This window comes from Desmodus rotundus, chromosome 2, assembly GCF_022682495.2.
Source record: "Desmodus rotundus isolate HL8 chromosome 2, HLdesRot8A.1, whole genome shotgun sequence".
Taxonomy (NCBI): Eukaryota; Metazoa; Chordata; class Mammalia; order Chiroptera; family Phyllostomidae; genus Desmodus; species Desmodus rotundus.
The window spans coordinates 182277812-182304838 of NC_071388.1; the positions used below are offsets into that span (position 1 = coordinate 182277812).

The 27027-nt window shown below is 42.8% G+C and overlaps 1 protein-coding gene, 1 non-coding gene and 1 pseudogene across 2 annotated transcripts in view; all 3 read left to right on the plus strand.

Moving 5' to 3' along the window:
* The window catches only part of KIAA2012 (KIAA2012 ortholog), a 112002-nt gene that overhangs the window by 10691 nt on the left and 74284 nt on the right, over window positions 1-27027 (plus strand). Inside the window, exons 3-6 of the mRNA XM_053918945.1 lie at window positions 14622-14802; window positions 15434-15576; window positions 18301-18469; window positions 23219-23368. Of these exons, the coding sequence (XP_053774920.1) occupies window positions 14622-14802; window positions 15434-15576; window positions 18301-18469; window positions 23219-23368 (643 nt within the window). The remainder of the gene's footprint in view (window positions 1-14621; window positions 14803-15433; window positions 15577-18300; window positions 18470-23218; window positions 23369-27027) is intronic.
* Window positions 13056-14045, plus strand: LOC128780271 (mesoderm-specific transcript homolog protein pseudogene; annotated as a pseudogene).
* Window positions 21631-21734, plus strand: LOC112308122 (U6 spliceosomal RNA). The gene has a single exon (XR_002975122.1). It is a non-coding gene; the product is annotated as a U6 spliceosomal RNA (small nuclear RNA).

Sequence of the window (27027 nt, forward strand, 5' to 3'; positions counted from 1 at the left end):
AAACAAAAGTTTTAAATTTTCATGAAGTCCAATTGATCTATTTTTTATTTTATTGCCTGTTCTTTTGGTGTCATATTCAAGAAACCATTGCCAAATCCAATGTCATGAAGTTTTTCCTCGATGTTTTCTTTTAAGAGTTTTATAGTTGTAGCTTTAATCCATTTTGAGTTAATTTTTTATATGGTGGTGAGGTAGGGGTCCAGCTTCATCTTTTTATACATAGGGTATATTCTTTTACCACGCTCATTTGATAGATAAAGAAACTGAGGCAAGTAATTACCCCAAAGGCAAATAATTAGTAAATGATGGAGCCAGCATTTAAACCCAAGCAGACTGAATTCTTAAAGGAACTGTAGCTTAATTTTTGCTTTTTTCAATTATAGTTGTTGCACCTTTGCTTTTGTGACAGATGGCTGGTCAAATCTTTGATGTAAAAGAGTCAGGAATCAAGCCTTGTTACAACATTGCAACTATGGGAAAATTCAGACCACTTCATAATCCTCTTCTTAATGGCCTGCTATCCAGGAACACTAGGTCACCAAAGACATATGGGAAAGATAGTATCATTTGCACAGAATCTCAGAAATTAAACCTGCAGAGGAAAGGAATGGCTGAGGGTGGTGGTGTTTGTGCAAGACTGATTAAAGTCAGGCTGGTGTTGGATAACCTTTTCCAGGCACAGCTGCAAGTGGCCACACATCTCTCCCCTCCCACCCTATCCCCACTCTACTCCCATTGCACTCGCCTGGCGGCTCCAAGGCTGGCTCGAGTCACAACTACACAGGTGCAACAACACTGAATAGTTGCCCTCTGTTCTAAGGCTTGGCCTTTGAGAGCATGCTGATTCCAGCAAGCTCGACTGAGGGGCAGGAGACACCAACTGCACTCCTCCTGAGGGAAGGACTTCTGACTGGAGTGGGCAGCTTGAGGCACATTGGTTGGCAGGCAAGTACAGACATTTTGGGGATTTCCATTCAAATGAGCTAACATCCTGAGTCATTATTAACTAGTCAAGCCTAGACCAAAGCCTGGCACATGGCAGATGCTCAACCAATGGTTGTTGAATGAATGTATTAGCTGGCAGGGTGTGGCAGGGGGAGGCCATAACCTACACTCAGCAGGGGTGGACAATGTGGTCAAGGAGGCAGTCTTGTGCCCCCATAGTACTTGATACAAGGTGGCCTATGAGAGGAACTAGACTATAGTTTATTAATATACTGTCAAAGTAAAAAGAAGGTAGAGATTGTGCTTGCTTCTTACTAGGAAAATCTAGAGTGGTGTCTTGGAGGAGGCAGAATTTGAGCTGAGTCTTGTGGAAAAAATAAGTAGAGAGATACCTTCTCGGCATAGGTGAGTGAAGGCCTAGAGGGGAAAGCAAGCAGAGGAAAGTCAGGGTAATTAGATAGCTGTAGCTTTTAGCTGGAAAGGTACCAGTAGAAGTGGGTGTGGTCAAATTGTGAAAGACCTTGAGGACCAGTCCTGGGATTTCTGGAGCTCTCTCTTCACTCCTCTGTCCACTCCTACACACAAAGGCTGGCCACCCTCTGGGGCAAGGTGGCAGCTGGCTGTCTGAGCCTTTCTGGGCTTCCTGGGGACTCTGGCACCCTGCCACCCCATATCTGCTGGGTGGGAGCACAGCCTGCGCCAGGTCCTTCCATCCTCTGGAAACCCTTGCCTGCCAGCACCAGGGTGGGGTGGACATAACAGCAAGCTTGGAGGTGGGGACAGGTGCATGGGGGTCCTTTTTACCCTTCTGCATACAGAGGTACCAGAAAGGTGGCCAGCAGGAGCAAGTCCCTCATTTAAGGAAGCATTCTTGGCTGAGTGTGGATAAGAGGCCATCCACACATACTAATTATTCATTTTAGAAGAAACCAGAGCTGCAGATGATTGGCAAAGCCAAGGCAGGCCTGAGCAGTCTGAAACCATCCGCAGCCAGTCTCCTGCTGTTGTTTATTTCCCTGTTCCACAAACTCCCTTTCCAGCTCCCTTCTGTCTCCTTTTATGTTTTAGAGTAACTTTTGGGTGGGTGGTTAGTTGTCGAAGATAATGTTGGGGAAGTAATGGGAAAATATGTATGAGAAGATAGTGAATGCAATAGAATAATTTAACATACTTTCAACTTATAAATATCCTCTAACTATATTACTGAAAATTTTTATTTCATACAAAAAAGAAGAAAAAAACGATCTGTAATCTTATGCCCAACACCCTGATACCACTGTTATTAAAATCTTAATGTATTATCTTCCAATATTTCCACTATGCTTATGTATCTATACAATAAACTTTTATGAGAGTGTAGTTGTACTATACATTCTATCTTCTATCTTGCTTTTTTCCTACTTAACAGATTATTCTACACATTGCAAATGAGTGAATAGATTTAACCCTGACTGGTCTTCATGGTCACCCTGAGCAGGCCTTGGGCTTCTCTCAGTGTTTAGTCATCCAGTGAGATTTATCAACCAACTTCACAGGTGTACTTTGGAAACCTACTAAGAGAAACCAGAAGACTAGAAAAAACTTAAAGAAGCTGTGGTAGGCAGAATAATACCCCCCAACCAAGATATCTATGCCCTAATCCCTAGAACCTATGTATATACTAGGTTAAATGGCAAAGGGAAATTAAGGGTGCTAATCAGGTCTTAAAACAGGGAGACTATCCTGGATTATCTGGGAAAGCCCAGTATAATCACAAAGATTTTTATAAATAGAGGGACTCAAAAGGGAGAGCCAGAGAGATGGCAGGATAAGGAGGACTCAGCTCAAAGCTGCTGACTTTGAAGATGGAGAACGGGGTCACAAGCCAAGGAATGCACGCAGCCTCTAGAAACTGGAAAAAGCAAAGGACCAGATTCTTCCCTAGAGCCTCCAGAAAGAACACAGTCCTGTCAACACCCTCATTTTAGCCCAGGGAGACCCATTTCAAACTCTGACCTCCAGAACTACAAGATAACAAATTTGTATTGTTTAAAGTCACTAAGCATGTGGCAATGTTATAGCAGCAATAGGAAACTAATACAGAGGTCAAGATTAGCTTTCAAAATCTAAGCAAAAATAATACCCCAAATTCCAGGATAAAGAATTCTCTAACTCTTTTTGGCAGCTCTCTACACCATGGAGCAAGCCAGCCAGTAAAGCTCCAGAACCACACTGGTGCTTCAGAAATACCCATTCATGAGACATTAATGTCCAGATCAAACAGTGTATCATGCCTTCTAAACAGGGGCCACCACATCTTACAGCTGACTTAGTTTTGCTGCATTCACAGAAAAGTCATTTGAAGCAAAGATTTACAGAAAAAAAAACTAAGTGCCAGTTCAAAAAAGACCTTGAATCTAACAGCACCATAATTCCAGGGCTTAATACAGTGCTTGGCACATAAAAGGTGTTCAATAAATAGTCATTGTGTGACCAAAGGAAAAAACGGAGTGAATGAGAGAACTAAGTCATTTTGCTTCCATGGCTCTCCCTACAATTCGTTCTTTCTTGTTCTCTGGAAAAAGCCTCAAAATGTATGCGGGGCTGAATTTTTCAGGCTCTTTTTGCACTTGAAGTACCTGCCACATAAACTGTCCAGACATCAAGGACCAGTCAATGCTCTGTTTGGATTCCAAGTACTCGTTTAATTTACAAATCCCTAGGGCGTAAAGCCAATAGAATAATCCATGCTTTCATGTGTTATTCACTTTATTTCTGAAACATCAGTTTGTCTTGTTCATGAATTGTCAATCTGTCTTATTCATCCCCTTTTTCTCCAGTGCTTGGCATAGAGTTTGGTGCATTGTAGGTCTTTGAGGAATGAATGAATGAATGTCCTCTCTCCCAGCAGAAGTATTCTCCCTCACCTTACGGACTTGGCTTCCCAGCCCTCTCTTTATCTGGAGAGTCTCTCTGGTTGTCCTGAATCTCAGCTATAGCTGTGGGCTGCTCTTCTGTGGCATTTCCACGTCCTAACTACATCAGAATGGAAGCAAACCACAGCTTTACTCAGCAGAACAACGACCCGAACCTCCTCTCCTCCATCAAGCAGGTTTTATATTTTCATGATATTTTTCTTTCTTTTTTTAACCATAAATCTTCCTTGGTAAAATCTGGCAGGATATGGCAAGGAAACTTAGGCCAGTGACTTACTGATCTAACCTGAGAATAGTAATTATCTGGTGGGTGGGACAACATTGACCACAAAGTGGCATGAGAGAACTTTCTGGGCTGATGACAATGTTCTCTATTTTGTTGTATATGGTGGTTACAAAGGTGTATACAATTGTCAGATTTTATTAAGCTGAACATTTAAGCTTTGTGCATGTTATTGTGTATAAATTATGCCTCATTTTTTAAAAAATCTTAGAAGGATTCTGAGATCAGAATCAGTTCACCAGTCAAGAATGCCATAATTATCTAAGAAAAAGAAGAAGATCAAAAATACGAACAGTGAAATGACAACAAACTCAAAACTATCAACAACCGAACCTAAAAAACAAAAACAAACTAAGCAAACAACTAGAAAAGGAACAGATTCACAGAAACAGAGATCACATGGAGGGTCATCAGTAGGGAGGGGGAGGGGGGAAAAGGGGATAAAGGTACAGGGAATAAGAAGCATAAATGGTAGGTACAAAATAGACAGGGGAGGTTAAGAAGAGTATAGGAAATGGAGAAGCCAAAGAACTTATATATATGACCCATGGACATGAACTAAGGTGGGGGAAAGATGGTGGGAGGGGCATACAGGGTGGAGGGGAATAAAGGGGAGAAAAAAAATGGGACAACTGTAATAGCATAATCAATAAAACATATTTTTAAAAAAGAATGCCATAATTAATCGGTGGTGTTGGCCATGGACAAGGGGAATGGGAAGGGATGTCAACATAAGTATAACATGTTTGCTATTCTTGTGCTTAACTGATCATCCTTAGAGAGTTTCTGCATCACTCAAGTGGTTATAATATTAACTCGTCCACCTTAAAGGATTATAATGAGGTGAAAGTTCTTTGTATAATATAAATCCCTAGCCAAGTATAAGATGTTACTATTCACATTTGCTCCCCATGATGTCTTGCATAGTGGGACTGAATTTGGCAGGTAGGTTCCCAGAAAATTCTCCCGGGATGAAATGAAAGTCAGCAGGGCCAGATATTTTTAAAACGCCAGGCTCCCCGTGAACATGGACATAGTTTTTCTGTCCCATTATTCATATTACAAACATTAAATGATGATGCTGATTTGTCAAGCTGGCTTTCCCATTGCTGCCCAGGGCCACTCAAATGATTTCCACAGGCTAAACTAAGTAATATGTTTTCTTTTGAGGCTCTTTATCCTTTTCTGATGCTCTATCTCAAGGTGGGGTCTGGTATTTCTCATTTTTCCTTCTCCTTCCAACTGCAAATCTGCAGGGGCCTTTTAGAGCTTTTCTCTGTGGGATCTTGGTTTATGTCTGTTGGCTGAGGCATCTGTTTTTGGTGCCTTCCAGCACCTTCCAGGAGTCTCCTGGATTACTGATGAGTATTGTGCTAACCAGCCTATATCAATGGGAGGCTCAGGGCTCAGCAGCCACACTGTCTCCTGACTAGTGTTCCCACAGAGGGAGCAGAACAGAGCCTGGCAACCGTACTTCTACTTCTGAAGCCAACCAGAGAGCCAAGCCCTCTGAGGTTTCCTGTGGACATGGCCCCCGACACCATGTATAGGCTCCAATGTGCAGGTCAGTGGGGAAGTGGAAGGAGGTGCACCCTGAGCTGCCCCGCCTCACATTCTGGTGTGAGAGAGTGTTTTCCATCAAGGCTTAAACACCAGAATTTTGGGTCCAATTTTGTGTTAAAACAAAGGTACTCAAACTCAGTGGTGTGCAAGCCACTCTCATACCTTTCACTATTCTTATTTGCAGAGGAACATAAATGTGGGGAGGAAGGAAAGTCTTGCCTTCACTCTAGCTTCTCTCAGCAGCTTTACACTCCACATCCCCAATAGAACTTTCTTCCCAACCTTCCCCACTCCGAGACTTCAGATACCTCAGTTCAATCCCTGTGTTTTACAAGGTAAGGAAAAGGAGGCCCAGGGGGGCAAAGTAATTTGTCCAAGGTTATATAGCCAAAAGCAGAGCTGGGACCAGAAACCAGATCTTCCCCACACCCCTGGCTCGACATTCCTCTCAACATTCCTTAGTTCCCCTTCTGAGTGATCTCAGATCCTCCAGAAAGTAGAAATGTTAGGCCTCCTCCTTTTAAAGATGGCGGCTGTCCAGCACAATCCACTTAGTGGTAAGATGGACATCCTTCTGCTAAACAGAGACCCCAAAAGCACTCTGTAAATAAAGGGCTAAAAATGAAAACAGGAAATGGTTGGGGATTAGGGAGGGTTGTTTGATTCAGTGCACACACACACACTCACACACATACACACAGAGAGATAAACTTGCAATATTTGTACATATTTCTACTAAAAAGTATTCATTGTTTATCTGAAATTCAGTTTTAACTGGACATCTCATATTTTATTTGGCAAACCTATTAGTATGAGAGGGGTGAGCAGTAGGATTTGCCAGTGCCCACTTGGCTGTTTGCCATTTCTTCAGCACCAACAAACAGACAGGACTGGAGGAAAACTGACTTTCTTCTTGCTTGGGAGGTTTATCTTGGGAAAGGAGAGAAAACTCTCTCCCCAATAAGTGATGACTTGAAAAAAATGAGAAAAGTGGACTTGAGCAGCAATTGGTTTTACTTTCATGGCAGGCCCACAGTTACTGGAAGTTCCATTTATTTAACACTAGTTAGAAAGAGCCTCTTAACCAAAGGTATGTTTATCATTGGGTGGGCAGAGGGCAGAGCAGGCCACCGCTCCACAGCCTCGGCCCAACATCTTCAATAAGAAGGCTTCTTCACATCAAAAAATATCTCAGACCCTGTCTCTATGGAAGTTATATGGCTACCAGGAGCAGTTTAAGAAAACATCCATTCTTGGGCCCCTTCCCATAGTTCCTCACCAAAGCCCCTCTTGAGGGTGAAACCCTCACACTGGAAGACAAGAGCTATACTGTGGTATGAGACCACTGGCCCAATGGTCTGTGCCCTGCCTCCCCTCACATCTCAGAGCTCACCACCTTTGTGGTATTAACATGTTCTCTGGTCCCATCTTCTCACCCCTATGATAAATCCTCCCCACCCTTCAGGCCCATGTCTTCAGCAAAGGCTTCTCTGACAACTTCAATCAACACTGAGCTCCTCATTTTCCGACCTTACATCACACTGACAGTTGAGGCTGCACAGTTGAGCACAAGAGAGCTTAGTCTCTCCAACAAACTGCTAGTGCCTTTAAAAATGGCCCATGGCTGGTTCTTCTGTGTCTACCCCGCTGCCTAGCAAAGGGGTAGGCCCATGGGTAAGCCCTCAACAAATGCTTGATATTTATTGAATTGAGAATATCTGGATTGAGAATCAAGAAGCCTCCAGAAGCAAGCAGGATACATCTAGGAGAAAACTTTGTATTCTCCTCCTGAGGCGGAAGGAGCCTCTTCTCGAACCCCAAAGAAGCACAATGTTTCTTCTACCAGAGAGACCCAGTTCTTGGGAAGAATTCTTGGGAAGAATCTCACATGTGGCACAGGATCAGAAGTGCCCGACACACTGAGCAAAAGGACCCTTTATGGGTTCCACCTGATTTTTTTAATCCCTCATATCTAATTGTCTTCCTTAATGGGCAATATTCAAAGCCAAGACTGGTGTTACCTGTAAGACCTCAACACTGGTGACCATTATTTCTACCAGTAACTCCTGACCTACTCTTCAGGATACACCAAAGATTCAGTGTTGCTCCAAGAAAGTCACTTTAATGTACCAAAGAACCAGAGGCCACAACAGGATCTTTCAGGTGTACCCCCAAAATACCATCTCCTGCCGTCTTCCTTCCATTTTTGACTCAATAAGAAAAACCTTTTGAATAAGGTACATGTTGATTTTATGACTGGATCTCAAATATTTAGATTTTTAATGCCTTAAAATGGAGTTTCCCAAAATAAGGTCTAGGGATTCTGGGTTTCACTTTCCTCATCTGTAAAATGAGGATGTTAGTCTAGACCAGTACTGTCCAATAGTACTTTCTGCAATGGAATGTTCTGTGTGTGTTGTCCAATGTACTAGTCATTGACTGCATGTGGCTGCTGAGCACTTGAAATGCAGGTAGTGCAACTGAGAGACTGAGTTGTTTTTATTTTATTTACTTTTGATTGATATCCAAATAGCCACATGAAACTAATGGCTGCTATATTGGACAGTGCAGGTCTAGACTCTAGATTTTAGATGATTTATGTTGTTCCACTCCAACATTCTTTAACCTGATGGTTTTGTGCAATATCATAACAAAAAATACAGGTTTTGGAGTCAGAAATCTTAATTTCAATGGCTATTCTCTCTCTTACTAGATGTGTATTTTGAGCAAGTCACTTAACCTCTTTGAGCTTCTGTTTGCTTATCTCTGTAGTAAACATAATAAGACCTACCTCATTACTACACAGAAAATTGTTGTGAGCTGTCTGTAAGCTGTTCAGTACTATGGAGATTTTACTTGTCAATATTATTCTTGAGACCTTGAAGCATTAAAAGAGCCAGAAGTTGCCTTTGCTAAATTAGAAGATGGGAAAAGATAACTGGGTAGCAATAATGGACAAAGAATAGGACCTTGGCTAGTACCAGAGTTTTTGAGAAAAGAGAAGGAAAGAACAAGAAACTAACATAAAGTTAGTTTTTCTGAAATTAAAAAGAAAATTTCTGGAAACAATGGTAGTACCTAACCAAGCCCTGTCCTTAGAAAAGGATCTGGTCTGGCTAAGTAGAGGATCCATCTAGTCTATCAAATGAGTGGAGAGACTGGTGCCATTAAATATTCCTGCGGTACACCTCCCTTGAGTCTTGACTACAGTACCAGGGAATTTGGTCATAACCTGATACCAATGTAATTCATCTACAGGAACTATGCTGGCCAACCAATTGTATTTCTCTTTGTAAACTAATACCCGCATCTATACATCAGTCTCTACACACTTTGTTAATATGGGTCAATATCCGTGAGGCCAGTTGATTCGGGGGCCCTGAAGGGATCTAGTTTTGGGACCACCCATGCTGTGGGAGTGGTAAAGTCACCCAGGAAATGCTACTGTGTTTGGACCCTCTGCTTTCCCCCAGATGGCACCCCACCTTGCCATTGCCTTAGTTCTTCTTTCTGTAAAATTCGTACTGTCTTCGGTTCATATTCTTAGACGTTGATGCTTTGGGATCTAAAGCAGCTGGACAGTGGACGGCAACATTTCGATTTTGGGGGTGGTTCGCCACTGTACACCTAAGAGATCAAGTGACTGCCCTAATCGATGCCATCTTCCAAGGAGCTATCACGATCAGGCAGAAAACAAAGAGGCAACAAAACATAAGTAATTGAACATGTGGCCATTAGCACCAGATTCCAAGGCATGTGCCCTCTCTGGGCCTCAGTTTTCCTCATTTATAAAATGGAGATGACCACTTCTACCTTTACCTCACAAGATTAGAAATGAGAGTTAAAAGGGGTAATGTAGCATCTGGCACATAGTAAGTGCTCAGGAAATGTTAGCTCTAGACCTCCCTAGCTTGTATTTTTTAAAGCATAATTACTAACTGAATGCCATGCCCAATTGCCCACAATCACTAGACCAATGTCAACTTTTTAAGAAATAAGAACAGTTCAAAGTGTATAACTTGAACTCTGAACTGATGGTTTTACTGGTTTTAACTTCATCTCCCCTTGGCCTCCCTGTCTTTGCCAGACTCTCTATTTAGAAAAGTAGCAAAAGTCCTGGCTGCAAATCCCAGATCCCTCAACAATGTGATGTTGGCCAAGTCACTTATACTCCCTGCATCCTTAGTTTGTTCATCTACACAATGGGAGTAACAGTAGTTGCCGAACTGATGGTTTTACTGGTTTTAACTTCATCTCCCCTTGGCCCCCCTGTCTTTGCCAGACTCTCTATTTAGAAAAGTAGCAAAAGTCCTGGCTGCAAATCCCAGATCCCTCAACAATGTGATGTTGGCCAAGTCACTTATACTCCCTGCATCCTTAGTTTGTTCATCTACACAATGGGAGTAACAGTAGTTGCCTTCCACCACCTCTGGATTGTTGTGAAAAACCACAGGAGAGGACAGAGGTTAAAAAAGAAAAAAAGCAAGCTTTCTAAGAGTTCTAAATTGCTACCACAGTTCACATTATTTGGGTAATCTGAATCCATATTTGAACTATAGAGAGATCAAGTTTTGCAATCTCCTTTTACCAACTGAAACTTCTAATAGTTTGCTTGCAGATCTGTTTTTATTAAGCATAAACTAATGAGCCAGAGCTGATGCTTACTGAGAAGAATCTTGGTTGAGTTATATAATCAAAGATTGCATAGATTGAGTTACATAATCAAAATCACCTGGGATACAGCCAAAGTGAAGCATGCTTCTCCATATCCCTGGACTCACAACGCCCCCTCCAGCAACTTAGTCTGCTGTAAGAGTGTAACCATTTAGCCAAAGTTTTACTTCCTCTACCCTCAGAATTTGGGTAGAGGAAGTAAATCTGACCAGTGAATCTGACCAGGAAGGATGGACTTGAAGTCTGGCTTAACCCCAAAGGATCATTGTGGAACACACAAGGTCTTGCAGGCCATTCCCTGTAAGGCAAGGGTGTCAAACTCATTTTCAATGGGGGCCACATCAGCCTCAAGGTTGACTTCAAAGGGCTGAATGTAATGTTAGGACTGTATAAATGTAACTACTCCTTAACAGTTACGCGAGAGCTTGGTGCTGCCGCAGGGTAGAAACACGGTGCCAGGCTGGATAAAATAAGGTGGAAGGCCAGATTCGACCTGCAGGCCTTGTGTTTGCCACCTGTGCTGTAAGGAGTTCAGGTCTTCTTGGAGGCAGGCCTAATGTGGCCCAGGGCTTCCTCAGATTAAGGGGTCTCCGGGGCTCCTCAGGCTTCCCTGGGCCACTGAAACCTGAGAAGATCCCTCTGAACCTGAGCCCAAGTCCACATCTGTTCCAGCAACACTCTCAGCATCAGCTCAGCCAAAAAATAGCCTTAGAAGCCAATGGGCAGAGGAAGGAGAGCTGGAGGGAGGGAGTAGCCCCACAAGTAGGCATTTGGCTCTGTACCCAATGACACCAAGGATGGGAATGACACCAAGGAAGGGAAGGACGAAGGCTGGGGAGGATAGAGAGAAAGTGAGTCTGGCTGAGAGCCTCCAGAAGTCCAGCGCTCCAACAGACAAGAGACCTTGAAGGCTTCCAGAGCCCCTGGTTGAAAGACAACCCCACATTGTTCCACTGAGCTGCACACTGAGCGTGGAGGTGTTGAGAAACCAGCTCCATACAAAGAAGGTTTGCCAGACTGTTTCAGCAATAAATCTACCTTTAGTAAGTGATGAAAATAGCTGCAGGACCCTTTAAACCATCGATGAAAGATTCATTAAGTATGCTGGAGTCATCTGTTGACTCAGATTCTTCCCGAGGGTTGTATGGACAGGGTAAGTTCAGGGAGTTAAGCAGCCATCCCACCACAGTGCTCTTCAGCAGAGGTTTTTCCATAAGTACAACCAGCAGACAGCCAGCAGACAGCCAGAAAATCGAGGGCTTCAGACCCAGCATCTCAGTGATGACAGAGGAGGGCTTCAGGTCACTCCTCCATGATCACAACTTTTATCTACTAGTCCCTCACAGTTTACAAACAGCTGTCACATTCATTATCTAATTTGAGTTCCATACAACTCTGCAAAGAAGGGAGGGCAAGAAATCAGTATCCCCATTTTACAGATGAGAAAACTGAGTCCAAGGAAAGATGACTCAACCCTGAGCCTCCTGGGAAGGGCTGTTCTGTTTTTCTGGCCTGGCTGCCACTTCTGTGGAGGCACTAGCAGATATAAGGAGGGAAGAGGAAAAAGGGCCTTGGTCAACACTTTTGCTCAGAAAAGTCAGAAGAGAGGCAGCTAACAGAACCATGTCTGAAGCTGACCCACTGTTCACCTTTGCATGTCAGCAGAGCCTGGATGAACGGGAAGCTGGGGCTGGTAAACACGTGGACCAGGGCTCTATAGCCAAGAACCACAGCAATCAGGGGACTCACTTGCGGCCACTCAGGAAGCAGCCCTGGCAGGAAGATGAAACCCAAGCAGAGATACCATTTCTAATGGGCTCCCCTCTGTCATTGTTCTTCTTCACTCCAGAGGGGATGCTCCCTTCCTTCACCATTTCTTGGGGTCCTCCAGAGGAGAAAAGAGTACTCTGAGCCTATTGACCATTGTTTCCCAAAGTGTCACCTGTAGAGCGTTGCCAGATACTTCATGAAAAGGGGGATAGGGATCACAGCCAAACACATTTGGGAAATGCTGCCTACTGTGTTTCCCTCGTGGAGAGTCACGGCACACGGGCCATTGAATACAGGCCATTTTTGAGAAGTTCTATAGGTAAAGTAGCCACTTTAACTCATGGGTTTCCAAACTTATTTAGTCACAGATCTTCCCTAGACTCTTTGCCCCATGTAGGCATCTGTAGTCTCTAAGGGGCGGGGGTGGGGAAGCTCTTGGCCTTAGTATTGGAAAAGTCTCGGTTTGAGTCCTGTATCTAACTAGTTGTGGTGAGTCTGTCCAAAAAGCAATTAACTTTGAGCCTGATTACCCATTCTGTAAAACGGAGCTCTTATCATACATATCTCTCAAAGTTACTGTGAGAACGAAATGAGTTAATGTAAAAATTCTTTCTGAACTCTACAGCCTGTGTGTGTACAAGATGACAGTGGTTCAGAGCAACACAGATAACGCATGCTGCTGTCTTGAATGAACTCGTTTGACTTTCAAGGAGGTCATATGCTGGTGAGAACAGGAAAGGGTGGAAGAGAAGTGCCACATAATGGAAAAGGAGAGGGAAGGGGCATTTCTAGTGGATAAAGGCAATGATACTAGTATTTCATTTTTTTAATTTACTTTTTTGCACTATAGACATGCACGACCAGTTCTCCCAAACATGGAGTCCTGTAGCCCAGGTCTCACCTGAATGAGGGTGAGGGAGTTGTGGGTGCAGGTGGGCTATTGGCCATACCCCTGCTTGCAGCCTGTCTGCACATCCTGCCTACCTCCTGCACCCCAGCTTTTCCCTGCTTCGCTCATGGACATCGTCAGGCATATTTTTCACCTACAGGAGACTGTGCATCTTCTACCAAGACTCTGGATGTGGTTTGATGTCCAGAGAGAGTTGTGCTTTTACACAGCTTTCCAACATGCAGCTATGATTGGTACAAGATCTGGAATGATCTGATGCTGAGGTTTCATCAAGTGATTGCCCTCAATGTCTTAGGCTCTGGCTTCAGCAACAAACCGAGGCCATATCACCACTCTGTATCTGAACAGGCCAGCATCGTGGATGCACTTTTGTGGCATCTGGGACTCCAGAACTGTAGGGCCAATCTTTTGTCTCATGATTATGGAGACATCATTGCTCAGGAGCTGCTCTAGTGGTCCAAGCAGAATCAATCTGGTTGACTTATCATAGTCTCTGTCTCTCAAATGGAGGTGTATCTCCTGAGACTCACTGCCCTCTCCTTCTCCAAAAGCTTCTCAGAGATGGAGGCAGGCTGTCACCCATCCTCACACGATTGGTGAACTTCTTTGTATTCTCTAGAGGTCTCACCCCAGTCTTTGGGCCATACCCCTGACCCTCTGAGAGTGAGCTAGCTATGGGACATGTGGGCAGGGATACACAACAATGATGGGAACTTAGTTATCAATCATCTCTTACAGTATATCAACCAAGGAAGAGTTGAGAAGATGCTGGGTGAGAGTTCTTGCCTCTGTAACTATTTCCATTCATTTTCTCTATGGAACTGTGGATCTGGTGAATCTCTAGCTGGAGTTTTTGGAGCTGTACAGGAAGGTGTTGCTGCGGTCCACAGTGTTGATTCTGGATGACCACATTAGCCACTACCCAAAGCTCTAGGATCCCAAGGGCTTCTTGAATGCAAACATGGGCTTCATCAACTCCTTCTGAGCTGAAAGGAGAAGCTTCCCTGTATTAGCTCCCCAACCCCCTTATCTGTTGTCTGTTCCATTTAGGAAGAAATGCCCCAAAGAAGTCCTGACCACCAAATACTATTATATCACAGAAGTCTAACCTGACTTCTCTTAGTGAACAGAATATAGTAAAAAGCTAGCAGAAGCTCCAACTAAGGGCGATCTAATAGTCCACTTCCCATTCCTTTGACATCTGATCGAATGTATGGACTTGCCTTTGTGTTATTAGGAAATTCTGATGCACGCTACTACTCACTGACACAGAAACACAGACATTCTTCTGCATAAAAGTCTTTTAACACTTCAAAAAAAAGAAACCACTATATGTCAGGCCTGGTTAAATGTCATTCTTTCTCTCATCAATAATAAAATGTTTCATTGCAATAAACAGCATTAGAGATCTTGCTATTATAACCATGTTTTTCTTTCCAAGCTACAAGGGAGATTTCATGCTTGGAACCACAAGACTAGCCACAAGGTCTGACTGTTAAAGGAACCTGCTCCGTTCCTTTACAAAGTTTATTGACAGAAATGTGTATTTGTTGTTCCCTAGGACACGTCAATAGATAACCACCATCGTATGCACGCTTCAAAGGAAAGCCACAATGAAAAAGTTCAGCAAACCTCCAGAAGGGCCTTTGGGCATGCCCAGATTGATCATTCTTGGCTCCTGAGTGACAAATCCCACATTACATTCTATGGCAACGCTTTCCCCAATAGGAAGGCAAATAGCGGTAAGAAGCCAAATGTCTTGTTTGTTAATCTGGGTAAACCTAACCATGCAGCGTTCATTGGAGAGCACTGAGGCAGGCTGAGTGTTACTTCCTCATGCCACTCACCGTAGAAAAGAACAGCCAAAGTTCAGGTGGAGGTGGGGATGAGACTGACAAGTTCTTCTTTGCCCAGTACTCAACTACACACATTTTATAACCAGACTGCCTAGGTTCAAATTACCCTCCTCTTCTAGCTTTGATCTTGGTATGTTATTTGATCCTGCTGAGGCTCAGTTTCCTCATCGGCAAAATGGGGATAATACCTCCATAAGTCTACTTATAGGAATTGAGTTAATGCATGTAGAATACTTTGCACAATTCTTGTCCCATATTTAGCACTCAATATATGAGTATGTCAACTATTATTATTATTACCATTCTCCCCATCACCTCACTCAGCCAGCAAGAACCCAACCACATGATGAGATTAGAGCTCCCCAAACCTGCTTCATCCAAAGTCATGGCTATCTCAGCACCTCAGCACTCTCTTTGCCTTTCTTTCCACTAACCCCAAAATTATAAAAGTTAAAAGTCAACTGTCCCTCCCCATACCTGCAACTAATAAGTTCTCATGCCCATCCTGTTTCTACAGACAAACAAGGGAATATGAAACTCCACAAGGGCAGAAGCAGCCACTTGTTACAGGAGCCGCCTGCTGAAAGATGCCTTTTCCCTCCTGTAGCATCTGCCACTGACTCAGAAAAGCACACAGCTGGGGAATTGAAGACGAAAAAGGTTGTGTGTGTGTGTGTGTGTATCCATGCACACATACATTTAAAAGATTAATCTCAATTTAGGAATGAGGTGATTCAAAGGAATGTCTCAAACAGAACTAGCCTTACTCACTTCTGAGCTCTCCATGTGGAGCTGGAATAAAGCTGTAGTAATTTACAAAATGTTGAATGTAGTGAAGTCCCAGGAATTTTAGATGTCCCAATTCTACTGTAAAGCATATGATGCTACTGTAGTCTCTAGTGGCAACAGAATCCTCTGTTCTATTAAGGGGTGGGGGGTTGCCTATAAACAAGTAAAGATAGAATTTGAGTTTGTAAGCAATTGATCCACTTCAAACTGAAAATGCTGGAGATCTAAAATCCAGCAATGCTTTTGCTTAGTTGAGGGTCTGTCACCTTTGAAAATTTAGGGTAAATTTTGCAAATTTATCAACCCCTTCAGAAGTCAAGGACACCATCTTCCTTAAAAATGTCCTTAGCTGTCTCTGGCCTGGTCCTGCCTTGCAATTCTGTGGGGTCTTTGGTAGTTTGGAGGCACCTGTGCTGAGTGGGAACCAGCAGGGGCTCTATAATGCTCTGCCCCAAAGCAGCTGTGTGAACTTAAGCAGGTCGCTCACCCCTCTAAGCTTTAGCAACCTCAACTGTGTACATAGATAATAATGCCAACCTCATAGAGCTAATGGAAGGAAGAAAGGAAATGATGTGTTTTGGTGAAAGTATCTTGTGTCCCACTGGGAACTGCAGCAATGTTATTTAACTGTGGGCATTCATGTCATCCGAAGTGGCCCTGGAGGAGCCATGGGCACTCCAGGTTGTTCTCATGCCAGCAAGGGAGGCTGTTTTCAGTCTGTTCAGGATTTTCTCGGATTCCCTGTGTCTAAGCTGATCTTAACATTTCCAACCACCCGAGAAGGGCATCTGTCTTCTCAGGTTCCTCTGGACCAGGAGTAAACAGCAGGCATGGCCTGCCAGACCCCTTCAGGCCTGAGGAAAGCCCTCAATCTCACACCCACGGCCAGCCCAGAACTGGACAAGGCTCAGAAGACAGGAGTCCCTCACCTCAACCCATGTATATGGTTTAGCAGAGGAAAGCAACATTTTCCACTATATTAAAACTCTGTAAATTTTTAATTAGAATAAAGAAATTAATGCTTGGCTTGTCAGCCATGCCTCACACAAATCATTTGAGTTTCCATGTAGATTTCTCAATGCAAACCTTGTCACACAAAATGCACAAGGTCAGTATTCAGAAAAGGGCAGTTGGTGGGCAGCTGGCATCTGGGCATGAAGGTCTCCAGGAACATAAAGATCCTGTGTGCGTGCATTTGGTTAATCATTTTCTTACTATCTCAAAATTATAAATATTACTCTGCATATATTTGGTTGAATTTCCTTCCTCATTCAACTGTAAACATGTAGGATGCCTACGTGTGTTTCTGATTGTTTTTTTTTTCTTTTTGAACATTAAAAAGTGAGGAACGTTTTTATTTTTCCTTCTGGGAAATTGAACTCCCTGAAACCCAGCACGAATATACATTTCATAGAGCCAAGGTCATATGTTAAAAGCTGCAAACCTCCTGACCAGGTGGCTCAGTTGGTTGGAGCATCATCCCATACACCAAAAGGCTGTGGGTTCAATTCCCAGTCAGGGCACATACCTAGTTTGCAGGTTCCATCCCTGGTCAGGGTGTATATGTGAGGCAGCCAATCAATGTTTCTCTCTCGCATCTCTTTCTTTCTCTCTCCCCCCCTCCCCCTTCCTCTCTGTAAAATCAATAAATACATCCTCTGATGAGATTTTTTTTTTAATTTTAAAGCTGCAAACTAAAAGGATAATTTTTCTACAACTTCTGAATAATTGGAGACAGGAGGCTCTAAGTACGGCCCCTAGTGTCTCTGCCTCTGTACACACACACACACACACACACACACACATTTTGGGGGTTTTTTAGACACAAAAACTGGGCTTAAGTTGTAGCTGATTCTGAGACACAGTGGTTCTTTTTAGCTAGCTCATATTACAGAAGTGTGGAGATAGAAATTCCACTAGTGGCAAGATGGGATATTAAACTCCAATGAGAGAAGAGTCTACTCTCAAAGAAATACCATAAACATAAACTTAGTTCTGAACACTATTGTAACTACGTATCATTAGTTCATTTAATCCTCACGGCAATCTACCTACCTCTCTTGAGGTAGGTAGTATGATTACTGTTATTTTCCAGAGGAAAAATAAGAGGAAGAAATTGAAGCTTAGAGAGGTTGCATAAGGTAAGCAAAAAAAAAAAAATGTGTATTCCTCTTTTCTGCTCATTCTTACCTAAAAGGTTGCATAGTCAATGTTCTGCTCCTTGAGTTTCTTCCATAATGACATTATGCTGAGATTTTTTCCCCCTCCATACATAGAAATCTCAGCTATACCATTTCAGTCTGGCTTAGTTTCCTTAGCTGTGAGAGAAAGAAAGACAATATTTCCTCTCAAAGACTCTTGAATTGATCACATTTACACCTCATAAGAATCAGAAGCTAGATGAACAGGCAGAGATGAGTTCCTACCTAGTCAGATACCTGGTCCCAGGTTGGTTAGCTTTACTTCTCAGCCACAGGTACTGAAGCTATACTCAGCAACACTTAGTGCTTGAGATAAAATAAGATTCCATGCCACTTGTCCCCTGCAGGCAACAGGGTTTGAATTGGTTGTGTTTTGTTTTTACATTTCCTCCAGGATTCAAAGGCTTTCAAACTACCTCCTATCTCAGAAGAACCACCCAAAGCCCTGGATACCCTGAGGAGTCGATGTAAAGCCAGTGAGCCCCCAGCAGAGCTCCTCGTCTTCCCAGTAGAGATTCATTTCCACACCCAACACCCCTCAAAAGAGAAAGCACACAGAAGAGGTATGTCCCCTGTGGAAAGGTGCTCCTGAGGGAACTCAGGTCCACCAGGGAGGACTGAAATGTGGGTCCTGCTAATACAGCCCTCTCCTACATCATGGCTGACCCTTTCCAGGGTCATCCCCTTCAAAGAATGTTTTTTAAAAGGGAAAAAAGGTAAAATCTAGTAGTAGGTCTCTTCTGGTCACAGTCCACTCAGTTTTTCAAGTATCTATTGAGTCCTTCATTAAACAGTGCATTTTGCTAAGCCATGGAAGAGAAAACAAGACAGACATACATATATAAATAAGTCTGATGCACTGCAGATATTATAAAGCTACAAGAATTTTCAGGCAACTTACAAAAAATGAATATAATACCAACTAAAAATTGAAAGTAAAAGAAAAAAGAGAGAGAGAGAAATTTTGGACTTCCAATCAAGATGGAGGTGTAGGTAAACATGGCTTGCCTCCTTGCACAACCACAGCAAAAATTACAACTAAATTACAAAAAACTATCACCCAGAATCATTAGAAAATTGAGCTGTGTGGAAGTCCAGCATCCAAGGAATTAAAGAAGTCACATTCATCCAGATGGGTAGGAGGGGCAGAGACACAGAGACACAGGGGCATGGAATTGGTGGTCCCACACCTATATGTGGTAGATAAAAATTGGGAGGGATATCTCAGGAATGAAGGATCACAGCCCCACACCAGACCACTCAGCTCAGGGTTCCAGTGCCAGAAAGATAAGCCCTCATAACTTCTGGCTGTAAAAACCAGTGAACGTTGGGGTGACAGAAGAAACTGTAGTATCTGGAGCAGGGCAAGTGCCAAGGGACAGCTTCCTCCCAGGAAAAACTCCAGAGGCCAGGCAGCAGCCATTGTCCCTTTTCCGAGCTCTCCCCCATACAGAGCCACAGAGCAGCAACACCATATCTGAGACCCCATCAACCTGGTTCACATGGGTTGCCCCACCCTGGTGATTACTTAAGGCTCCACCTCATCCAACTTTCAGGTGTGCTTTTCTACAACAGGCCATGCTACTAATACAGGGAGTCAAAGCAGCTCTACCTAACACATAGAAAAAAAACACAGGGAGGCTGCCAAAATGAGAACACAAAGAAATATGTCCTAAATGAAAGAATGGAACAAAACTCCAGAAAAAGAACTAAACAAAATGGAGGTAAGCAATCTATCAGATGCAGAGTTCAAAACACATGTTATTAGTATGCTCAAAGAACTCACTGGGTATGTCAACAGCATAAAAAAGACCCAGGCAAAAATGAAGTTTACAAAGTAAAATAAAGAAAAATTTACAGGGAATCAACAGTGGAGTGGATGAAGCTGAGAATCAAATCAATGATTTGCAACATAAGGAAGAAAATAACATTCATTCAGAACAACAAGAAGAAAAAAGAATTAAAAAAAAACCCCAAGAAGTAAGCAGTCTGTGGGACAACTTCAAACATATCAACATTTGAATCATGAGGGTTCCAGAAGGAGAAGAGAAAGAGCAAGAAATTGAAAACTTATTTGAAAAAATAATGAAAGAAAACTTCCCTTATTTGGTGAAGGAAATAGACATACAAGTCCAGTAAGCACAGAGCATCCCAAACAAGATGGACACAAAAAGGACCACACCAAGACACATCATAATTAAAATGCCAAAGGTTAAAGATAAATAGAGAACCTTAAAAGTAGCAAGAGAAAAGCAGGTAGTTACCTACAAAGGAGTTCCCATAAGACTGTCAGCTGATTTTTTCAAAAGAAATTTTGCATGTTAGGAGAGACTGGCAAGAAGTATGCAAAGAGCTGAAAAGCAAGGACCTACAACTAGATTACTCTATCCAGCAAAGTTATCATTTAGAATGGAAGGGCAGATAAAGTGCTTCCCAGGCAAGGTAAAGCTAAAGGAGTTCATCATCACCGAGCCATTATTACATGAAATGTTAAAGGGACTTATTAAGAAAAAGAAGATCAAAACTATGAACATTAAATGGCAATAAATTCACAACTATCAACAATTAAATCTAAAAAACAAACTATGCAAACAAGCAGAACAGAAAGAAAATCAAATATGGAGATCATTTGCAGGGTTATCATTTGGGAAGGTGAAGGGGGAGAAGTAGGGAAAAGATGCAGGGATTAAGAAGTACAAATTGGTAGTTACAAAATAGACAGGGGGAGGTTATGAATAGTATAGGAAATGAAGAAGCCAAAGAACTTATATGCATGACCCATGGATATGAACTAAGGGGTGGGGGATTGCCAGAGGGAATGGGGGGTTACTGGTGGAGGGAGGCAAAGGAGGAAAAATTGGGAAACTGCAATAGCATAATCAATAAAACATATTTTAAAAGAGAATCTGGTTAAAAGAAGTCAAGAAATAGATGTTATCAGACATCTGGGATGAATTTTATTACATTAAGTGGGCACTGAATTTAGTTGAGTTTCCTGGCAGCCAAGGTATAAAGGATGTTTGGCTCCTTGGATCTTCATTTTATTATAAATAAATAAATAAATAAATAAATAAATAAATAAATAAAGGTTTATTTGAAGAACCATTTTCCTGATTTTGAATTAGGTTACTCTGTAACAGATGGTCTCTAAGATCCTTGTCAGGACACAGATTTTGTGCTAGTAAGCAAAGTGCTAAGAGAATATGGGTAAGGGAAAGATTAGTTCCAACTGGTGACTTAGGAAGCCTTTATGGAGGAGACTTCTGAGTGACCGCTAACCCTATGTCCCAAGGAGAAATTCTTCCTGACCTTCCCAAGTCAGTCTGCAGCACCCTTGCCTAAGACACAGTCTTACTCCTGGGAGTTCTCTGGGCATTCTTAAGCCAAAGGTGAATCTCTAAAGAGCAACTCCAGTTTCGAGGGGCTCCTAATTCTGAGCTTTCTCAACAGAAACTACCACTAATTTCTCAGAAAGTTTTGTTCTGAGGCTGTCTGGAATTCTCACTCTGAAGAATGCCTAACTGTTGAGCTTCAAAGACCAGCCAATGGAAGGATACATAAGAGAACTTTCTGAGGTGATAAAAATGTTCTAAATCTTGGTTGGTTGCATGGATATATACATTTTTCAAAACTCATTAAACTTTATACTTAAGATCTGTGCATTTCACTCTAAATATTACACTTTAAAAAATTATTTGGCTCCTTAAAAAATACATAGTATTTTGTGCTTGCTTCAGCAGCATATATACTAAAATTGGAACGATACGGAGATTAGCATGGCCTCTGTGCAAGGATGACATGCAAATTTGTGAAGCATTCCATTAAAAAAAATACACAGTATTTTAAATGTAGGTTCTATTATTATTCAGGTATGGTGAAGGCAACAGATCAGGAGACAATTGCCATTGAAAAGATAGTTTCCTCACAGACCCTGAAGGAGGGGGTAGACCATGCCATGCAGGACCACATGGGAAAGTGTGAGGGTCAGTTGGGAGGTAGAAGGGCTGGGGAAGTAGGAACGGGTAAGAGTCTTTGTTGTGGTTTTTGCAGGAAGGAATGAGTGAGGCAGAGTAAGCAGGCTAAGCAGGTTTGGGATTGTTTAGTTTGAATAGTTTTGCTGGGTTCTGGGCATAAGGGTACATTGTCTGGTACCTGGCCGTGGGATGCTTAAGGCAGGTAGATAGTGGCCTGGGGTATAAAAGCTCCATAAACAGCGTCTCTTCGGGTTAGGGACTCTGGATTGGTTGGTTTGCATATAGAAGGCAGGTGATCCTTTACTGCCTCTAGGAATTGGCTAGCCCTGGGAGGAACAGTCTCACCAGTAAGAACCCAGATGTCAAAATATCAGAATAAAAAGACCTACTTAATACACATAAAAATACACATTAATGGGATTGGGTTAAATCCTGATTATTTATTATGACAATCCTGGCAAGAAGGTCAGGAAGGCCACCAGGCCAATCATGAACCAGAATCTTAAAGCTGTTAGACACACTAAGCTTGCCAACATACTGCCAAGTGAAAAATAGGAATAAAGTACAGAGAAAGTGGACCCACTGAGTTCTTACTGCTTTCGTGTGTCAGTGAGAACTCCTTCAATAACAAGTTTCAGAACCCTAACTCAAACTGTTTTAAGCAAAAAAGAAATGTAACTAGGTAGTGCCAGGATGAGAAAACCTCACGCTCAGTTGGATCCAGGCCTCAGAAATTGTCATCTGGGCACTATTTGTCTAACTCCTTCAGCTCTGTCAGCCTTTCCTCTCAAGCAAGCTGTCCCATGTGGTGGTAAAGATGGCCTCCTGCAATGCCATGCGGACCTCCTACCTGTTAATCCTGGTCAAAAGTCTATGCCTCTAACAGGGGTGTCCAATCTTTTGGCATCTCTGGGCCACACTGGAAGAAGAAGAGTTGTCTTGGGCCACACATTAAATACATTGCAACATATAATCACCAAAAAATCCCATAATGTTTTAAGTAAATTTACAATTTTGTGTTGGGCCATATTCATAATCATCCTGAGCCACATGCGGCCTGCAGGTCACAGGTTGGATACCCCTGCAAGATCTTGTAAAAGTACTAGAATTGCTTCTGACTGAGTTACATGCCCACCACGGACTCAATCACTGTGGCTAAGGCTATAAGGGCTTTCATTAGCCAGGCTTCAACCCCAAGCCCATCCACGGATCAGGAACTGAACACAGCACACCCAAACCATATGATGCAAGCAGGGAAAAGATGGGTCCCCCATAAAAGAGGCAACTGGCAAAAATCACAGACATTTTATACAACTTGGCTTTCTTTTTGTCTCCCAGGTGCTCCATGTACTGAGTCAGGACCAGAAACAGAAGAACAGGCCAGTCCTTTGGGGAGGCCTCCCCTGAAGCACACGTCCTTAGAAAGTCTGGGGGAGTTAACAGTGCATCTCCCTGTGGACATGAGCAGAGACATGCTCTCACCTCAAGGTAGCTACTCCCACTCTCCAGCATCCCACAGGGATCTCACCCCAAAGGGAAGGAAGGCAGGATACACAAGGGTTCTCAGCCATGGAAAAGGAGGCTGGAAGGCAGGTGAGCTCCTCTCTGGCCACTTGAAGATGGCTTTTGTTCAGGCAGCAGCTGTCATAACCAACGTGCTGCAGTAAAGCCAGCTTAGTGTCTAGCTCCCCAGTTATTCATTAGATCATCCCCTGCTAATATTCTTGGTTGCAGAAGTAAAACAGGCCCAAACTGATTAAAAGTTTACTGCATGCTCTATTGTATATTCCATGATTTTAGCCAATAGAATTTCACTTCTAAACTATTTAGGAATATGTATTTCTTCATTAAAATGTCCATAAGATCAATAATAAAAACCTTCACTCCAATCTTCCAATACATCATATGGACATTTGAAATTACACACATTGCGTCTGTATGTGTTGGATAGATTGAAAGTAACAGGCCATATTTAAAAAGCTCCCGATTCTCAGAAAACTGAACCTCCTTTCCAAAGAGCAAGTGCAAGATGTCAGTATCACAAGCGTTAAGTGATCTCTGACTAGTGGCAATCAGAAGATGCCAAGGGTGCACATTAATATGTAAGGAGTTCTTCTTCTGGGCCAGGCACTGTCCTTAATTTTTAACACATGGTACCTCATTTCTTCCTAACATCAACCCTACCCTCACTTCACAGATTAGAAAACTGGAGCCCTGAGAGATAAGTCATTTGTTTGAGGTCACACGACTATAAGTGGCCCAGCTGGGATTGGAACTCAGGCCTCCTGCTGCCAGGATCTGTGTTCTTACTTGTTACTCTGCACTGCTTTTTAGCATTAACAAAACACTGGACCCAGATCAGGACCTTTATGACACATTTTGGTTTTGATAATTATTGTGGCAAGGGCTTTTTTACTCTATCAGTTACGTGAGAATTAATCATCCTAAAGACTATAAAGTTTCCTTTAAAAAAAAAATACAAAACAGACTTCCAGCCAAGATGGAGGAATAGGTAGACACACTGTGCCTTCTCGCAAAACCAAAAGAGGGACAACAACAAATTTAAAAACAAAATACAACCAGAACTGTCAGAAAATCAAACTGTATGGAAGTCCAACAACCAAGGAGTTAAAGAAGAAACATTCATCCAGACTGGTAGGATGGACAGCTGGGTGGAGAGGGCTCACAGCAAGGCAGTGGCTGGCAGAGCAGCTGGTCCCACATTTCCATGCTGATAAACAGGGAGGAACAACTGGGGATCGAAACAGACCACACAACCCAGAGTTCCAGCGCCGGGAAATAAAGCCTCAAACCTGTGACTGAAAACACCTGTGGGGGTTGAGGCAGCAGCAGGAGAAACTCCCAGCCTCACAGGAGAGGTCAATGGAGAGACCCACAGGGTCCTAGAATGTACACAAGCCCACCCACCTGGGAAGCAGCACCAGAAGGGCCCACTTTGATTGTGGGTAGCAGGGGAAGTGACTGAAAACCAGCAGAAAGCAGAGCAAGTGGCACTATTTCCTCTCTGACCCATCTCCCACATACATCGGCACAACTAGTGAGGTGGTTTGCCCTGCCCTGGTGAACACCTAAGGCTCTGCCCCTTACTGTGCAACAGGCACACTGAGACAAAAACAAATGGCCCAAATGAAAGAACAGATCAAAGCTCCAGAAAAAAATACAACTAAGCGATGAAGAAATAGCCAACCTATCAGATGCACAGTTCAAAACACTGGTAATAAGGAAGCTCATAGAATTGGTTGAATATGGTCACAAATTAGAGGAGAAAATGAAGGCTATGAAAAGTGAAATAAAGGAAAATGTACAGGGAACCAACAATGACAGGAAGGAAACTGAGACTCAAATCAATGGTTTGGAGCAGAAGGAAGAAAGAAACATTCCACCAGAATAGAATGAAGAAACAAGAATTCAAAAAAATAAGGAGAGGCTTAGGAACCTCCGGGACAACTTTAAGTGTTCCAACATCCGAATCATAGGGGTACCAGAAGGAGAAGAGGAAGAGCAACAAATTGAAAATTTATTTTAAAAAATGATGAAGGAGAACTTCCCCAATCTGGCAAAGGAAATAGGCTTCAAGGAAGTTCAGGAAGCTCAGAGAGTCCCAAAGAAGTTGGACCCAAGGAAGTACACACCAAGGCACATCATAATTACATTAGCCAAGATTAAAGATAAGGAGAGAATCTTAAAAGCAGCAAGAGGAAAGGAGAGTGCTACCTACGAAGGAGTTCCCATAAGACTATCAGCTGATTTCTCAAAAGAAAGCTTGCAGGCAAGAAGGGACTGGAAAGAAGTATCCCAAGTCATGAAAGGCAAGGACCTACATCCAAGATTACTCTATCCAGCAAAGCTATCATTTAGAATGGAAGGGCAGCTAAAGTGCTTCCCAGATGAGGTCAAGTTAAAGGAGTTAATCATCACCCAGCCCTTATTATATGAAATGTTAAAGGGATTTATCTAAGAAAAAGAAGATCAAAACTATGAATAGTAAAATGACAGCAAACTCAAACTATTAATAACCAAACCTAAAAAATACAAAAACAAAAACGAACTAAACAAACAACTGGAACAGGAACAGAATCACAGAAATGGAGGTCACATGGAGGGTTATCAGTGGGGGAGTGGAAGGGGGATAGAGGAGGAAAAGGTACAGGGAATAAGTAGCATAAATGGTAGGTAGAAAATAGACAGGGGAGGTTAACAATAGTATAGGAAATGTAGAAGCCAAGGAACTTACATGTACGACCCATAGACATGAACTAAAGGGCGGGAATGAGGGTGGAAGGGAGTGTGCAGGGTGGAGAGGAATAAAGGGGGGGGGAAATGGGACAACTGTAATAGCATAATCAATAAAATATATTTTTTAAAAAAACAGCCCTGACTGGGGTGGCTCAGTGGATTGGGCATCATCCTGCAAACCGAAAAGTGGCTGGCTCAATTTCCAGGCAGGGTACATGCCTGGGTTGTGGATCATATCCCCAGTCGGGGGCATGCAAGGGGCAACCAATACATCAATGTTTCTCTCCCTCACTTTCTCCCTCCCTTCCCCTCTCTCTAAAAATAGATAAAACCTTTTTTAAAAAACTCAAATATGGACAAGGATCACTGTCTGCCAACAGGTAAGGAAGGAGCTTTCCACCTGTGGGCCAGGACGTCAGCTGCACAGCTGCAGCCAGTGAGATCAGTGCCAACAGCAGTGAATTTTGTCTTGGGCTTTCCGCACCTCGCACTTCTCTCCATTTGTTTGGAGCTGCCGTGCCCACCAGGGACTGAGAATCTTGAGCTTGTCCATCCTCTGCCACCCAGCCAGGGAGAAGCTAGTCTAAAAAGTCCCTGATACTCTGTTGTAAGTTAGTTCAGTACATGACCCAACCTGGTGGTAGATGCATCAAGAGTCCAAGGAGGCAAGATTTTCATGGCAACCTTTCTCTCACAGAGGTCCCCGGGCAAGGATGCTTAGAGCTGGTAAGTGGGACTATCTTGTTGCCTCAGAGTTTACACATACACACTTATTTACTGAGCCCTGTATTATTTCACCTCTAATGTCATAAAAATAAAGCTAGGTTTTATTTATGCCTATATACACATACCTATTTTATTGTCAAACCATCTGAGAGTAAGTAGTGGAC